Source organism: Cynara cardunculus, assembly GCF_001531365.2.
Source record: "Cynara cardunculus var. scolymus isolate 2C chromosome LG 11, CcrdV1, whole genome shotgun sequence".
Taxonomy (NCBI): Eukaryota; Viridiplantae; Streptophyta; class Magnoliopsida; order Asterales; family Asteraceae; genus Cynara; species Cynara cardunculus.
The window spans coordinates 14,221,268-14,240,145 of NC_037538.1; the positions used below are offsets into that span (position 1 = coordinate 14,221,268).

At 36.8% G+C, this 18,878-nt stretch overlaps 3 protein-coding genes across 4 annotated transcripts; 2 read left to right on the forward strand and 1 right to left on the reverse strand.

The window, feature by feature from the left end:
• Nucleotides 1-927: 927 nt before the first annotated feature.
• On the forward strand, nt 928-1,950 carry LOC112522307 (S-adenosylmethionine decarboxylase proenzyme 4). Its single transcript, XM_025131438.1, has one exon. It carries the CDS (start codon nt 928-930, stop codon nt 1,948-1,950), a length of 1,023 nt encoding a protein of 340 aa, XP_024987206.1.
• Nucleotides 1,951-7,428: 5,478 nt separating this feature from the next.
• Nucleotides 7,429-9,644, forward strand: LOC112521278 (probable protein phosphatase 2C 35). Its single transcript, XM_025130038.1, has 3 exons — nt 7,429-8,473; nt 9,013-9,144; nt 9,223-9,644. The coding sequence occupies exons 1-3, from the start codon at nt 7,559-7,561 to the stop codon at nt 9,625-9,627; spliced, it is 1,452 nt and encodes a 483-aa protein (XP_024985806.1). The 5' UTR covers nt 7,429-7,558; the 3' UTR covers nt 9,628-9,644.
• Nucleotides 9,645-9,647: 3 nt separating this feature from the next.
• LOC112521277 (AP-5 complex subunit mu) lies at nt 9,648-18,878 on the reverse strand. 2 transcript variants are annotated; one of them, XM_025130036.1, is made up of 8 exons: nt 18,808-18,878; nt 18,500-18,646; nt 16,974-17,285; nt 15,625-15,926; nt 13,520-14,418; nt 10,995-11,051; nt 10,763-10,810; nt 9,648-10,235 (listed from the first exon to the last, which is right to left on the reverse strand). In XM_025130036.1, the coding sequence occupies exons 1-8, from the start codon at nt 18,873-18,875 to the stop codon at nt 10,164-10,166; spliced, it is 1,905 nt and encodes a 634-aa protein (XP_024985804.1). In that variant the 5' UTR covers nt 18,876-18,878; the 3' UTR covers nt 9,648-10,163. The 2 variants fall into 2 exon arrangements, with proteins under 2 accessions (XP_024985804.1, XP_024985805.1); XM_025130037.1 differs by having other exon boundaries at nt 9,649-10,235; nt 15,625-15,908.

Sequence of the window (18,878 nt, forward strand, 5' to 3'; positions counted from 1 at the left end):
ATTGGACAATACATCAACCTACAATAATGAAGGAATTTGATTGGTTGAGATAGGTGAACAAAGTTAACACAAAATGAATGGTTATCATTTGATCTTGGCCCTATATCTATATATATCTATATATATATATATATCTATATATATATATCTATATATATATCGTCGCGTTTGGTAAGAACACCTTTAGCTAGTAGTATACCCACCATATAGGCATATATAATGGTTAAATTCCATGAAGGTGTTAATAGTGCATCCAATCCAACACTTAAAAATGGTGGTGGAAAGCTAATCAAAGCTTTTTTGACTTCCACCTTGTGATGTGGATGCATCACATATGACCACAAAAACCATTTGTTGTATCGAGACTTATCCATCTTTTGATTCCTATACGAACATAAGCTGATCAAGTTTGAGACGAGTAAGTAGCAACTACAACTTAATTACCATCTTGTTCCAAACAGGAACAGAAGTGCTTAATTAATCCCATACAGCCATAACCTAATAAGCTGGAACATATATATATATATATATATATATATATATGTTAATTTACATCTACCGACAGAACACAAAGATTATATACAAAACCAGAAAGCTAAAAAAGAAAGAAAAGAGTACTAATGGATTCAAGTGAAAGTTATAAGTACATATTCGTAGTTGGGTGAAGCTAGTTTGTGAAATAGCAGTAGCAGTAGCAGTAGCAGACACAATTGAGCCAAAGTACTTTATCTTTGGTGAGCACAAGCTAAAATCTTGTATTCATTATGCTCTCAATCATATCTCTTGGTTGCCTAACCCGCATGCTCCTTCCCCCACCCTTTCTCTCTCTATAACTCCACCCCTATATAATCCATCTCCACCCCCACTCCTCTCTTCTAACTCATCCACCATTCCAAACACCTTAACCTACTCTACTAGTACTCTCCCATGGCGGTTTCCGGTTTCGAAGGCTTTGAAAAGCGCCTGGAGCTTCAGTTCTCCAGCCATGATCCGGTCATCGGGATTGGCCTCCGGCAGCTGGACTTCGAGTCTGTTGAGCAAGTTCTTCAGGAAGTACAATGCACAGTTGTTTCTGCACTTGGAAACCAACACTTTGATTCCTATGTTCTTTCGGAATCGTCACTTTTTGTTTACCCTACCAAGATCATCATCAAAACCTGTGGCACCACCCAACTTTTGAAATCGGTTCGACCCTTTATCCATCATGCCACCACCCTCAACCTCCATATCATGGAGCTCCGGTATACCCGTGGAAGCTTCATCTTCCCACAAGCTCAACCCCATCCTCACACAAGCTCCCAAGAAGAAGTTGTGTATTTGGAAGATAACATACCCTCAAGCCTGTGTTACAGAAAGGCTTCTGTCATTCCTTCCAATCTCACTTCCCACTCATGGCATGTGTTTTCCGCCGGAGCTGTTGAATATTCCGATAACCTGCACCCACTGGATTTATACACCGTCGAGGTGTGCATGACGGATCTTGACCAAACCCTAGCCCGCAAGTTTTTCCGGAATCCAAACGACGGAAAAAATGGCGACTCAGCTGGAAGAGAGATGACGGAGATAACCGGAATCAACCGGATTAACCTGAATGCGCAGATATGTGATTTTGCTTTCGACCCATGTGGCTACTCCATGAACGGAATCGACGGCGACCGTTACTCGACTATTCACGTGACGCCGGAGGATGGTTTCAGCTACGCAAGCTTCGAGTGCGTTGGATCCATTTACAACGATGACATGGCCGACATGGTGAAGAAGGCCGTCAAAGTGTTCGGGCCAGGAACGGTGTCGGTGGCCACCACCGCCGCCAGCCACGACATGTGTACACGTATCAAGGCTGCAGTGGAGCAACTTGGAATGAAATGCCGGAGTTACAGTATGGATGAGTTCCCTGCCGCCGGGACGGTGGTGTTTCAAACGTTCACAACTCGCCGGAATAGAATATAATAGAAAAATATTATAAACATCGAGAGGGGAAGGGGGGGGGGGGAATGGGTGCATGCATGATGACCATGAGGATGATGTGATGATGTTGCATGAGTGATACCAATGTGCATGTCATAGGATGGTGGGGTTGACTTGTGTAGAAAGATATATTAAATCCAAAAAAAATGGAAAAAAAAACTTAGAAAGGTGAGGGTGAGGATCTTGAAATGGCAAAATTAGAGGGGGATATGATGGTGTGTGTGTTTATGTACATCATGATCATAATGTACCCACTTTGGTTTGTCACGCCTAAGGTTTTGAGGATATGTGTTTTCAAGTGGAAAATATTTCGTTCTTCAATCATATTTTTTTTATCGGGTTGGTTTTTATTGTGCGTTTAATAAAAAATCTATCAATCAGATATTCGTATTCTGAAAACTGTAACGATTGGTATACGTTTATCAATCGTAACCATAATTCGATATTGACGTGAACATGTGTATTTACTATTTAGTAATGTTACGTTCGAAACTTTTCATTGAAATGAAAAGGGTATACAGTAAAAAAACGTGCCTTAGACATTTAGATAATGATCAAGTAAATTCGTTAAAGTATTTGTCAAATCAAACTCTGTTTTGTCGCATCATAAAATAGTATCTCGGGTTAAAACTAGAAAGCGTTAATAATGTTGGGTATATGTAAAATTCACAATATTTGACATTAGATTAATCTTTTTTTTTTATTAACCTGGATATCCAATCCGTTATGGGAGCCGACTAATCTTAGGACAACCACTTGTTTTGCAGATAGTCCGGAGTCACCGCATTTGAATCTTCGTGGCTATAAAGAGATTCTTATTCCTCTTTGGATTTGAACTTGAAACTTCTTGATACTTTTGACCTTTAAAACTAATCTCAAACCAATCAGCAATTGTGATTGATTAATGTTAATTATTAGAAAACTTGTGATATTAATTTGGGTGATTCCAATTAATAATCACATACCAATTATGTAGCGGCACGTAATAGAAACAAATTTTATAATAAAGGTCATGATATATAATTAATTAAGTCGATCTAAATACTATACGCATGCATATGCACGAGGGTGACAAGACATAGGCGGCATCATATTATATATATACATACATATATATATATATATAGATATATATATATATATATATATAGATAGATCGATGTTAGACTCGTAAGATCAATTCTTAACCCTTGGATTAGATCTACAATCTGAACATTCATAATCACAAAATTGCCACGAGACTTCTCAATAATCACAAAATTATCGTTGTATAACTTTAGACCATTAGATCATTAGCTTATAAAGTTGATCAATGAACATAAATTGGTCTTACGGGTCTCATGAAAAACTCTTGGTCTCACGTGAACCCAACCATACATATATATATATATATACATATACATATCTATATACATAGACTTGGGATCATGTGAGATCAAAGGTTCTTCGTGAGACCCGTAAGACCAATTCTCAATCCTTGGATTAGATCTACAATATGAACATTCATAATCACAAAATTGTCACGAGACTTCTCAATAATCACAAAATTGCCACCATGCAACTTTAGACCATTAGATCTTTAGCTTATAAAGTTGATCAATGAACATAAATTGGTCTTACGAGTCTCACGTGAACCCAACCCTATATGCATATACATATATATATATATATACATATATACATATACATATACATATACATATACATATACATATACATATACATATACATATATATATACATATACATATACATATATATATATATAATATCTTTTCATGCGTCCTATTGAAATGACCATTTTTGTTGTACACCAAAACAGCTTTTAGCCTGGTCTTTTTTCTATATAATCTTGGTTTTTTATCATAGATTCATATATATATATATATATATAAGAAAAGGAGATAATTAATTAATTAATTAAGATGATGATCAGTGATGGATCCAAGAAATTAATAAGGTGAGTGCACGTTACATGGGACTTGAAGGAGACTGAGGGAAAACCATGTAAGATGAGGATGAAAATATAAAATTTAAACTAGTTAACAAAGTTTTTTGGTTTTTGAGTATTAAAGGTTGGATTGATGGTGATGGATTGAGAGGTTGCCACATTTGGGGTTGTAGTTTGGTAACATAATGATGGTTGTTGTAAGTTGTAAATATATTTGAGTGGCAAAAAAGGAGTTTGTAATGTGCCACAAACTAACGACAGAATAAGTGACCTACCTTTGCATGCCAAACTACCATTTCCACCTCACTCCTTTTTCCTTTTTCCATTTTCTTTTTTCTTTTTTTATTATTATAAAAACTACAATAATATTCTCATTTGCAACATATGGGATTGTTTGATTGATTTTTCATTAAGTCATATATGAATTAATTTGTTTCGAACAGTAGTATCAACAACTGTTCGTAACAGTGTTTCTAAATAAATAATATTAATAAAAAAAAGATTGATTTAATATAAAAAGGATGTGGATGAGCATGAGAGAATGTTTGGTTAAAATAATAGCAAGTTTTGGGTGAAGAGCACATGTTGACGTGAAACAAAGCCACGCCGTCTTTTTTAAAAAGGATATCATGAAACTAAATTAAATGTTGTATTTATTTAAACATATAATTATTGAAGCAAAAAAAAGAGTTAGAAAGGAGAACAAGAGTGGTGTGTATGGGGTCCTATGAATGTTTAAAATTCAGACAAATGCCATCCACTTGCATATCAATGTTCCTTCATACCACAGTGGTATTTGATTGGTTTGAAGTTTAGCTCCAAAGATCAAAAATATCTGGAAGTCTTATGTCTAATCTTTTATATATATATATATATATATATATATATATATATATACTAGAAGGGTACTCGTGTAATGTAACAAAATAAATTTTGATTTAATAAATATGAAATATCATAAAATTTTGAAAAAAAATATATATTGATATTAATATCAAACTAACTATTTAAAGTTTCTTATTTTGTGTTTAATTTCTTTAATTCATTTTTTATGTTTGGTTTAATAATATAATTTTTTATAAATATAATAATCAAATATTTTGTTAAAACTCAATGATTATCTTAAGTATATTTCAGATTTTTTATACTTAAAATGAGATTTTATCCTATATATGATCATGTTTATCTGCTATTAGTTATACGAATTTAAACATGGAGCTTTAATAGGTTGTAGTTACGCATAATTTACTTATAATCTTAAATTTTAAGTAATATGTATTAATAAACAATATTTTATGCATAAGAAATAGTTTTTAAAAGTTTTTGTCAAAATGCTTTATAATATAGTGTGTATATATATATATATATATATATATATATATATATATATATATATGAATATAATAACTAATAAAACAACAGTTGAATCACATGTGATTTACACCAAAATCTAAAATTATATGTGTACGCAACAACCTTTCTTTAAAGTTCTATGTCCAAAAAGAACTCATAAACAATAATGTATCCCTAAGATGGGTACTGTTCAATTGGTTTTCATTTCGGAAAAAATGGTGTGTTTGCAGATCCGAGGAGACATCACAGTGGCCATCGACGTGGGTGCAACGACTTTGGTTGATTGAAAAAGCGGAGAGATGAGAGATGGTGGTTAAACTAAATGGAGATTGGCAAATTTTATGGTCGGAATAAAACATATATATGTTTTCTCTTTTAGTATGTCTGTACTACTGATCACTTACAGAATAAAACGGTTTTCAAGGAGAACTATGACCTTAGTTGTAATAAATTATAGTTTTCTCTTAAATACCATTAGATTTTTAGTTGTATTAGCTCAATTCACGTCTTAACCTTATTTTTAACAAATTTGAATGATCTTCGGTAAGAAGATTCAAACCTTTGCATGCCAACACCAAAAACCGATGCTTTAGCACTTGGCTATACTCCATACTGACAAAATCAAGAAGTTGTTTCTGTTTATCTCTGTATATAATATATATTTACCAAAATGAAGGCCGAAATGCCTCTCGAGTTTCGACCCATTTATGCAAACATGGGCTTTAATTTGGGCCTCTTGACCCAACTTTTAAACCCATTTGGACTAAACCAATATAGAGATCAAACATTTCATAAAATTAAAACCCAAAATGGCATCAAATAGTTTACATCGCATTAAGATTAAAATACCGAACCACAAGGGTGGTGCTTGATTAGTTTGAGTTTGACTCTAAAGGTCAAAAGTATCAGGAGATTTCATGTTCAAATCTAAGGAGGAATAAAAATTCCCTTGTGGCCATGAAGGTTCAAATGCGGTGACTCCGGGCTATTTGCAAAGCAGGTGGTCACCTTGGGATTAGTCGGCTCGCATAGTGGGTTGAATATCCAGGTTAATCAAAAAAATAAAATAAAATACCAAGAGAGTATGTTTTACATTTATTTAACCACATATTAAGAGGTGCTCAGTCAAATGATTCTTTTTAAAGAATATACTGAGGCAAAACTGTGTCTAATATCAGTATCAAGCTTTTTGTATAGGGTTATTTGTCAGTTAAAATCTGTTGGATACAAGTTTATAACTGATCTCATCCGATGATTTTGTCAAGTGATCCAACCCAATAAACATTATACAACTGATTTGATCCGATCCACTAAACGATGGATCAAACCAGTCACATCTATTGGATATTATTTTTGTTTTTCTATTATTAGATGAATTGGACCCATAATAGATTATTATTAAATACAACTTTTCGGCCTTAGTTTAACCAATAATTCATGTATTTGTCTCATTTCCTTAAAAATATTAGATACACATCAAATCAAATAAGAAAAAGATCACCCTAAAGTAGCATGCCTTTTCCTGTAGAATTTAAATCAAAATTTTCAATAATTAAGTCCGGACCTTTTTTTGAATGATTAAATCCCTGAATATTTTTGATTAAATAAACCCGATCTATACGTCATTTTAACCCAAAAGAACTACTTATAACTGATTAGAAATGTTCAAAAAACTAAATCGGTTTACCCGTTTTCAAACCTTATACAAATCAAATCCCTTGTGCGTAACATCCTAAAGGGTCTTTGGTCTAACCCTATGTGAGTCTTTGATCTTCTAAGAGATCAGGAGTTCAAACCTCACAAAATGTAAGAAGGATGTGTGAATTTATACGTTCTATATTATTATATCTTTCAAAAAATTACGTTAAATGAAAAATCTTTAAGAACTGTAATTCAAATTAGATGGAAAAACAAAAGAAGTATAATTATTTACAACTAAAATCTAGTTTCAAAGATTTGTTTTGTATGTTTGAGATTTGATTTTGGGGGTTTTCCTTTGCCTTTGTATCATCGATTCGCAGAAATTGTATATGATTTCGTGTTCGTTGGGTTATTCTTCTCTTTGAATGAAGACCAATTTCAAAGACTTCATCGTTGACGAACAACATTCATCCAAAGAAATTTGTACCTTTGAAGGCTTGAAGCCTCTAGGGTTTGTTTTCTGTCGGTAAATTGTCATGCAGATATCCATTCCTAAATCCGATTAGGGTTCTTTGATTCTTTGAGGACTTTCCACGAACAGGTTGTGTGCGTGATTGCTTTGGAAAGTTTGAGCTAATCTGGGACATGGGTTGTGTTTATTGCAAATGTTGTCCCAGACTCCCATCATCTTCTCCATCTGACGGTAAAAAATTCAAGCCCAAAAGGGGGAAAACTGCAGCAGGTGCAGATGAGTTATTAGAAGTTGTTCATATACCTTCACACGATTTCAAGCTCGAGTATTCCGTTCTCACACGTCGTGGGTATTATCCAGACATGCCGAATAAAGAGAATCAAGATTGTTTTTGTATCAAAACCAGTATTCAAGGTAACCCAAATGCCCATTTCTTTGGTGTTTTTGATGGGCATGGTCATTCCGGCAAGAAATGTTCGAATTTCGTCAAGAACCGGCTTCTCGAGCTTCTTTGCAGTGATGATTCGTTGTTGGAAGATCCTGTTAAAGCTTACACTTCAGCCTTCTGCACAACCAATAATGAACTTCATGATAATCCTGAGATTGATGATGTCATGAGTGGTACGACTGCTATAACGGTTCTTGTTATCGGTGATAAGCTTTTCGTGGCAAATGTGGGTGATTCACGAGCTGTGATTTCCGTTAAGGAAGGTGATCATAATCGAATCGTGGCTCAGGATTTGTCTTATGATCAAACACCCTTTAGAAACGATGAATTGGAAAGAGTAAAGGATTGCGGGGCGCGGGTTTTGAGCGTTGATCAGGTTGAAGGGGTAAAAGATCCAAGTATTCAGTCGTGGGGCGATGAAGAGAGTGCGGGTAGTGATCCCCCACGATTATGGGTGCCAAATGGAATGTATCCGGGGACTGCATTTACACGTAGCATAGGTGATAGTTTGGCGGAGAAGATCGGTGTTGTGGCGGTTCCTGAAGTTTGTATGGTTCAGCTCACGGCTAATCATCCGTTTTTTCTACTTGCAAGTGATGGCGTATTCGAGTTTCTATCTAGCCAAGCTGTTGTTGATATGGTACGTTCTTATGAATGACCTTAAGGGCCTATTTATTAGCAACTTAACGAGCTTAATAGGACTTGCAACTTATTTGGTCAACTATACATGATTGTTTGGTAATGGCTTAATAATATAGAAAGTGGCTTATTTAGTAAACTTCTAGGGGGGACTTTATACAGAAAGCCAAGTTTTTTCAAAACTTGTTCTGCTAATTAAAAAATACACCCCTTCCAAACAGAACTTTTCCAATCCACATAGACAGATTAATCCACAAAGACAACATTTCCGGTCCATACAGATAAATTAATGCACAAAGACAACTTTATCCATATAGGACTTAATGGAAAATCAACTAAACCCGCTAAATGAGTTTTTAGTTATCTGACCTGCCCTTGGTTTAAACATGCTCTTGGTTCAAAAGAATTTGTTGATGTTAGTCACACTACAATATACGACCTCTATCTCAAAGAGTAAAACAGTTGTTTTCATATATTTATTTTATGGATTTTATAATCAAATTTCAACTTCAATCATACATATTTGTGTTTATTGTGTAGGTCGACAGATATATCGATCCTCGAAATGCGTGTTGTGCGGTTAGTGCAGAATCATACAAGTTATGGTTAGAGCACGAGAACCGAACAGATGATATAACAATCATCGTTGTACACATTAACGGCTTATCCAATGTAAGAACCGTTGTAAAAGTAATTGAATTTGATGTTAGTATGGTTGCATAACTAACGAATGAGATCCAATTGCAATAGTCAGATGTTAATGATGTCGAGGAAGCCGGTGGAAGTACTCTCCGACCAAGAATGTTAAAATCCGACATCAATCCAGAGGGTGGCGTCGTCATACCTGTTTTGGAGAAACCCGTATCTCCTCCGGGGTCGGAGATGTTCCAATCGGTTGTTTCAGACATTGCTCAAGATCAAAAGGGTGGTGTGATACATTTTTTGCAGAAATCAGACACTTCCGACATGTTCCAATCAGTTGTTTCAGACATAACTCAAGATACAGAGGGTGGCGTCATACCGCCTTTGCAGAAATCACAAGTTACTCCAGAGATGTACCAATCAAATGGAAAAGATTTCTTGGAACCTCGTCCTTTACGGCAGGTTGCATCGACCAATGATCAGAACCCGACTGTCGTACAAGCCAGAGAATAGCGTGCGTGCGTGCCTTGATGGACATTTATACTAACAGGAAAGACCACGAATTTTGTTAAATTATGTGGTACGCCTGGCAGCAACCGAATGGTTGAGGTTATTGCTCAGAGTTGCTATAGGTCAAAGAAAAAATGGAGCTTAACGACATGCTTGAATAATGTTGTTCGAATGAGATGTTTTCTCTATTGTGAACCTGCCGACGGCGTGAGGAATACATTCCGTTCCTAATATAAACAAACAATGCTTTTTATTTTCCGAGCATAAGTATAAGAGAGAATTATGATGAATTTGATTATAACATTGATAGTAGCTTAATGATTTCTTGAAAAGCTCTTTTGAAGAGTAATCTAATAGGGTTCTACATATTCTCAAACAGATGAAATCGAAACGATTGATGTCCATGTTGAAAAGAGAATGGGAGTGACGTAAATAAACGTTGCACACTGTTTGTGTCGAGTTTGAAACCAATACACAAAAGAAAGGAAATTGTGCACCTCGCTTGTACTTAAAACATTTGCAGGATGGATGCAAAGTTGTCAATTTTTTGGTGTAGCAGCCACAGGGACTTTTCCTAATGTATTCCACAAGATGTAATCCCCAGAGTGGACCTGTAATAAAACAAAGAGATTCACTATTCGCTCCAAGAAGGGACCCCACACCATTACTTATCAAACCCAAATCCCTAGGATGTCGAACGGGAGGATATATTTGCACAAACTAGTAAGCGTTCGAGTCCGTGGAGTCAAATTCCTTTCGTGATTGGGTTCTTTGTGGGCACTGGACTCTTAAGCCAACCACCTACTGTGCCGTAGTATACCTGACTTGCCTTTCGGTTTTTTTTTTTGCACAAATTAGTAGTAAAACCCCATCCCAGGGGGTTGACCTACAAATGGTAGCTATAGATTTGTTGGAAAATCCTATTTTCATATTCAACCATCAAATAAGGAGAAGGGATGCCCATAGGTTTCACACTATATTTAAGTGCATTGATCTTAATGATGGTTCGAAAGGGCAGTCTTAAAATGAGCTGGGAGAGGTATTAGTCCGCGTAAAAGTGAAAAAAATGGCATATTATACTCTTCACAATACAGAACCATAAAAATAAAAAAGATTTAGATTGGGTAAAAGAAATCACCTGGGTTGAAAACTCCACAGGTACCTTGGCAGATGGAAAGATGTTTACCTGCATATCAAACAGTTCACAAACTCCGTTATGTCTCAAGAATAAGATGCAAGATAAACTGAGAAAACCATTTATGGAATTTGTATACACTAATGCAGACCATAATGAAAGAACAACCCCCTTAGATCACCACCAAACTATATAGTAACATGTTGAAGTTATACAAAATGAGGAGTAGACTTACAGATTTAGAATCTATTGTCATTCCCGATAGAGATGTACCGCCCATCTTGAAAGATACCTGTGACAATTTGGTACACTTAGTTTTATGTAGTAGGCTAACATAACATGCTTCAATATATTAAAGACAGATTTGAGTGGAATGTGAACAAACACAGGTACTGCCATTACTAAGCATGAACAGTCAACCATAAGTCTAATGCACAGGGCAAAGCTCAGGAAGGAACTGCATTTTTATTTAAGTAAAAGTCCATTTAGACTTTAATTGCCTTTTCTTTGCAATAGCACCACCAATCAACAGCATATATAACAAGCCTGTTTATTCTAATATAATCTGCAACTTCAAATGATGATTAATACCACAATTGACACCGCATTTGAACCTCCATGACCACAAGGGTCTCATTGTTTTAGCAAAAGTCTTCTTTGGACTTTTCCAATTCTTTTTCTTTTTCACCAGGTTATTCAAATAAGCCGTGTTTTCTGTGGTTTTTACTCTCTTTCAAACAGTAGACTTTTCCACCATTTTTTGCTTATGCTAGATGTGGAGTTCGCTTCTGATAGATCTCGTCCAGTCTCCCTCCGCACCCGTTCGCCACTTTGTTCTCAACTATTCTCACCTCCTGGGCGAAGGTAAATAGACTGCACCGGCTTGACTTAAAGTGATCATTATGCATCATAAGTCTGGTCGCTCGGGCTTTGTACCTTTTGATTATGGTATGGTATGGTATTGTCAGATCCGAACATAGGGCTACTTTATTTGTTGGCAGACTGCAGATCAAAAGAGAAGCAGAACCGCGAACTTACTATAGGGTTTTCTATAACCTAAGACCCCCGTAATTTGAGTGAGATTGTCATGGCGCAAAAGCAGATATGGCCCGTCACTCGGCTCCTCAGCTGACTTCGGCTGCAAAGAATTTCTCCTTAGTTTAGCCCTCACTGGTGAGAATTAGCTCTCTCTACTGATAAAAGAATGGTAAGCGCTACGAACCCTTGCCCAGTTAATCCGAGTAAGGTTTAAGCGCATGGACAAACCTCGACTGGGCCAGCATTGATAAAAAGTGCCATCTATAGGCAAAGGGAAGGGGGTGCTTGAAAAGGCTTTCCTGCCTGGCAAAGTACGGGGGAGAACAATGTCGGGGACAGGGGGAGAACCTTCCGAGAAAGCCAACAATTCTATCCGGATCTTTATTCCGAATATCTTAGATCGAACATCACAAGCCTTATCACCAGAAACCTTCGATCGGAATACGGATGAGATCAAATATTAGTGATTTCTCTTTCAAAATAACCACCTGCAGGAGGTCAAGGAACTCCTTGTAACGGGTCTATCTTTAAACCATGTTGACGTATCAACGCCTATATCAAAAGATTTCTTTTATGGCAGAGATCTCTCCACACCAGAAATCACTCGCTTGAGAGCTTCAGGCTAGGTTATGGACGAGAGGCTAGGTACGATTTTTTAGATGACATCTTGATTTACAGTGACAGCCTAGATAGCCACTTATGGGCGACTCTTGGTTCTTGAGCATGTTGGGGGATTAGACGGATAGATGACCGAGAGTCACGGGATTTTGTCCTTGTCACTCGTCCCTCTTTTAAGTTTACGAAATGCTAACAGAAGAGCGGATCCTATATCAAGACGACTTCTTGCTTGCTGTCTACTTCGCGAACCTTCACTGCCCCGTTCTGAAACTTACCTTCTTTCACTCGGAGCTCTTGCTTGAATGCCAATAAAAGGCATAAGCACAGCAACTGTACTTCTTTTCTACCGGTTGTGACAAAGTCACGTACGACGAAGAAAAAGTTGTTAAAGGCTCAAGGCGCACTTCGGTGCAAAAGGGTCCCTGGGCCTAGGTGCAAGGCGCGGGCCTCAGAAATGGTGAGGTGCGTCTTATCAAAATATATATTTATATGCATACACACAGTTACACACAACTCAAAGATGCAGCAAGTACAAGCCTCCAATGCAGCAACCAGCAGTACTTTAATTAATAGAGGCAGAAGGGAGAAGGGTTTAAAACGTGAGCCGTGAGGGAGAGGTTTTAAGGTCTAGGTATTTATAAAGGAGGCTTGAAGTTCTAAGGACTGGATATTAATATTAGGGTTTGACTTATGTCATCTATTTATTCGCTCTTTTTCTTAAGAAGTATTGGAGATGAGAAGATGAGAAAACTTATTTAATATTAGGGTATGACTAGGTATTTAATAACTCCTTATGAGGCGTGCCAAGGCCCACAAGGCGCCTCAGCCAAGGCGCAGAGCCTTAGCAAGCCTCGTGAATTACGCCTCGCCTCGACTTTAAAAAAGCCAAGACCTTGAGCCTTATGATCCTCAGAGCCTAGGCACGCTTGAGGCACACTTTCAACAACTATGCATGCACACACACATTAAGGAAAATGTAGAAACTACTGTTGAGTTGTAATATTAAAATTGAAGCTAGATCCATATCACAACTAGATGACTGGTGTAACAAAATAAAATAATTCTTAACATGGGTAGAATCAAAAAAGAAGATAAATAACATACCTTTGCATAGTTGTATGCCTGCCAGCAAAATGGCTCTTCTAAATCAACTGCTGGAAGATCCTTGTTCATTTTCTCCATCAAATATTCCTCTACATTAACCATATTATTTGCTGACTCCATTTCCGTATCACTGTCTTCCTCAGCTATAATCCCTTGGAGAGACCCAGATGTGGCTGGCCTTTGAGTTTTCCATGGAGCGAACTTCACAGTTCCAGGGAAAGTTGCTTCAATACTCTTTGCACCAACCCCACGACCGCTCGTTATAATTTTCCATTCAACAGAGTGGTCGGTATGGGAAACAGTTCCAATAGAAGGCGTCCCCTCAAACGCTAATACCTTTCTTCTGGGGAATGGCATAGTTACCGTACAAAATTCCATTGTTAATGGGGACTTATAACCCTCCATCAAAGACAATTTGAATAAGAAGGCGCCTTCATTTTCCGAGACCATGGAAAGCTGGTAAAATCCCTTAATTGGAATTCCTAACGAGCAATATGCTTGATAGCGTAATAATACAAAATTACCAAGTGGTGGTGAAAACATCACAGACTGCTTATCCCCACCTTGTTGTTCAGGAACTTGAGCACAAGGATGAAACGACAATATCTCAACCTGTTTACTATTTAATCCCTTCAGCGGAAACAGGACATCAGGAAGTCCGTCTAATTCTGCACGACAGTTCACTTGCCCAGATATTGATAAGCTGTCGGGAATCTCATCTCGGTCATACATTGTTGCGTTGACGATCTCGTGGATTGTGAATAGCAGCCTCTGTTTTCCTTTGAAGAGATATGGTTTCCAAGCTGGTTGCTTGCTGTCTACAGGTGGCACATCAGCTGATGAGAAGCCACTGGTCCTAATAGCAGAAATATTGGAGTAGCTGATGTCCAAGGGTGTACCTATACCAAATCAAGTAGCATATGTAACTAAATAATAGTCAACCTGGTCACGAGTGGAATAGATGAAATAGAATCTTAAGAAAAATTGGAAAGAAACAAAAAAAAAAAAAATGATTTGAACTTAAGTAACTAAATTTGGCCATCACTAACATGTTTATTATCTCTCACCTTGGTTATGGTTTTCCAGCACTTGCTATTTATATTGTAGTGACTTACTCATATCTAGATTCTAGTTTCTCAAAATTTAGCATATTTATCTTTCTCTATTTCTATTTGTATTGCTATTGCTTACTCATATCTAACTTTCAATTCTTAGTTTTATCTATTTTTCTCCCTTTCTCACTCTCTTCACCAGCCAGGGGTCTTCACGAGAACATCTACAATACTCTTTAGGGTAGAGGTCAGGTTTGCATACATCCCCCCCCCCCAAAGGGCGGGATATACTGGGCCCATTTGGTTTGGTTATACTAGGTGCAGAAAGGGAAAAAGAATGAGGCACCAAATTGATGGTGCAAAGCAGGCAATTACGATAGTTGGTCCATTAAAAATGGCTGCATTCTCCCAATCTTCAGCTTCATGCAACTTCAATTTACATATAAGCTGGTATTCACAAAATACAACAGTCATAAATTCTTTTAGGGGTTTTCCTTTAGCATTTGGAAGAGGAGTATACGAAAGCCAAGGCATTAAAAGGACAATGAAAACAAGAATGAAGTAATTACAACCTTTTTTCCAGAAAATGTTGAGGTTTTTTTTTTTTTTTTTTGCTAACTTCAAAGTTCAAACAATTCAGGATGTCTTCCAAGTTTAAAACAGTTGCAACTAAAAACAAAAAATTATAGCTAAATGTAGCAAGACTGAAAATTTATATAGGAGCCATGTGTTAAGCAGCTTAAGAAATGACATGTATTGCTATTAATCCGCAAGAAGACTTAGGCAGAGAGCATGAAAAAATGAGAAGATCTGGAGTGGAAAGGTATTATGGTTTCAAGAAAATTATATACTTTTTGAGTAACAGGCGCATTTATTCTATTCTAAATTTGTAATTATATTTTCATCCTTGAGAATGAAGTTGTTTTCTAGTCCAAAGAATAATGTGTCTTGTTATTCTATCACTAGAGGGGTAAATAGTAGGAAGCATACAAAGACACAAAACATACATATTTGAGATATAAATTCAAAAAATAGAAACTAAAAGTTACGAACCGAATGGCATTGCAGTACTGATGAAACTTCGAAGTGCATCTTTTTCCGGGTTCCTGGGACCAATTTTTGGAGAGTCTAATGAGCCAGAACTACCGGCAACGGTGCTGGAATTAGTGGAGGCTGCAACTGGTGCTGCCACAGGTTTTGGTCTAGCAGAAATGCCGATACTTCCAGTTAAGGAATCCAATAACCCTCCGACAGAAGGTGCTGCGCTTACAACTACTTCAGGTTCTGGGATATCTGACGTAATTATGTCACCTAAAACATGGGCCACCATGAATGCCCTGTAAAGAAAAATCAAACTTTTTATAATGTCAATGTAGAAAAGAACATTACTAGGTGACATATACTCAAGACTAGGCCTGAACCATCTGCATATTGGATACTGCATACTGATAATTAACATAATGATATCAAATATAAAAAACCAAACCTCCTAGTCCATAAGCACCACCAAGGTCCCATCTAAATTTAACTCCAAACAAGTGCAATTATAACTTGTCAGGGTCTCAGGGAGGTAAATGTGATGCCTTCGGAAAAAAAGAATACTATCTAACATTGAAAAAGACAACTGTTGCACTCAACTGAAAAATGCGTCTAAATGTATGCATGGCTCTAACATTGATATCGTGGCTTTAAAACGGGCTTTAAGCACCATTTTCTTTTAGATATGAAGTGACACAAATCAGAGATTTCATTATAATAACATATCTGGTATAAACATAAGTAGTGGTTAATTACTCCTCATAATCCACACATCCAGGTTACGCAAGGGCCTTTCCTGGTAAACTGGGTGTAACTTTGAATTGCTTAGACTCTCCCAAGACACTGGGAGGTAGCTGTCTTCTGCATGTTTATATAAGAGCTGTCAAGTACAACTTTTTGTTCAGAGATATTGTTATTGTGTGTTATATATCACACAAGTCACAACACCACCTTAGCAAAATAATTAAATAAAACCTATCTATGGGTCTGCAGTAGAGTACATGCCACCGAAAAAGATTGTGGAAAAGGGTATTTTAATAAGATGATGAAATTGTAACTGATGCTTGGGACAAAGGATTCTATCAATTCGAATCGAGTACTAATAAATTTCAAGATAAATCCAGTATACAACAAAGCATAAATTCAAAAGCAGTACTCATGATGCAGGGCATCACAAGAGATTTGATTTATTGAAACCAAAATGCAGTGAGGTAAATAACATTTAGTTTTATCAAGATAATAGTAGTTAATTTTTTTAGAGGTTGTGAGCCAGCGACCATATATGAAATAGTTAGTGGACAAAGCAATGCCAAATACACTTGGCTAGAAGGTCATCTACAATTTAAATTTGCAACTTACCATACCCTGTGATGCATGGAAGTTGAAGCAAGAGGGAAGACAAACTGCCATCAACTCCAACGGCATTGCCACAATCAGGCCTCCTGCATATTATGCTGTATGCTTTAAAATGAACAGGTTCAACGAAGGGCAGTACAAGGATGTAGTATTGGCCCTTGGTGTGCAAAACGAATGGCCAAAATGTATGATCTTCCCCATCTTCCTCTTTCTTGACATGGAGACTTACAATATGACGCATGATTGGATCATCAACCCATGAATCTGATCCTTGAATTGACTGTTTGACCCGTATTCCATACCCATGTGCAGACCCTTCCCTGCATTATGTAGCTAAATTGGTTACCCTGCCAAAATGGACGGTTTACACATATACATATAACAAGTATATGAACAATTTACCAAGTAACGTAAGGAAGTATGCAGATAGGAGGGAACACAAAGGGCGAGAGTGAGGTAGGTGCATGAAAGAATTGCAAGGTTTTAGGGTTTTAACTTGACATGGGTAGTTTAGTAATTTACCAATCTCGTCTCATCTCCCTGATTTCTATTCCACCTATTTTGGTGGGATAAAAACAAAGGCATTTTTGTCCCACTAGGTCTTGTCATGTCCCAGTCTTAATGTCGCACCAAACGTTGGACAACAAGTTTTGGTCTTGTCCTGTCCCACATACCAAATGCACCCTAAATAAAGGCATTTTACACATCTATCTATGATTACTTCCGTATAAAAATTTACATGATCTATGTATTGTGGGATCTCCATCAGAGCATCTAAAACTCAGATAAGAAAAGATGCAGAATCAAAAGTTTATATTTAGGAGTATTAAGTCAAGAGGTTTCATATCACCAGTCACATAAGAATTTTTTTGACCCACTTAATCTTTACATTCTTTTCACTCATTTTTGTGGCCCTGGAACTCTTTTGGAGTACAGTATGCGGCCTCACTTAATGGGATCTCTAAGGTTAATATGAGTGTGAAGCAATCAAGCAACCACAATATATGAGCAAGTTGATTAAGACAGAAGAACAATAAGTTGGCAAATAAACTACAAGCATCCTTCCATTCTTATCCCCTTTAATAAATCATCAACAGTTAAATTGATTATCATATCACTACTAATGACTGCCATGCCTACCTCTCCAAACAAGTTATACCTGCTTCACAAGATCCAAATTTGATCTATTTAAAATCAATCTATTTTCCACCAACAGTTAATTTTAAGTATATACTCTATCCACTCGAAGCTACAGACTGTTCTGCATTCAAACCATAATCTGGGCTTACTACAAATTTAACACCAAGGGTTTTGGTATTTCTCTAATAATTGTTATCAAATTAAACAGGTAAAGCTTTTTTTCTCAAAGAAAGGAGAACAAAATTACTTTAATAGGCGCACAAAAACACAAGCGTAAGAATGCCAAGATAGATAATAAACTACTACCGTCATAAACCCTGAATATGTGAAATATGTAATCAAATTCATATCAATTTTTGCCTCAAACAAATAATAAATTCCATATTATCAAAACCTCTTCTTCCGGTCCGCAAACGCAGCAGCTAGTTCCAAATCCGTGGGAAGAGAAGAAAACAACACACTAGAATCTTGATTATCTGTAGACTTCTCATTTGCTTTCTTACAAGCAACACTCCAACGTCTCTCGACCACCGAAAACCTCCTGCCCAGTTCCAACAAATAAAATAAAAATTATGATCATTAAGTTCATGTAATCAAACTTGGAAATTCAACAAGGAGTTGGGTAAACGAACAAATTGGATCTGTTATGAGTAAAAGAGACATGAAACCCTAGTAATCCATTAATGGAGTGACAGAAATTACCGAGAGAAGACGACGGTATCTTGATTGTTAAGGATCCATAGAGCTCGGATGCTGCAACTACTGGGCATTGC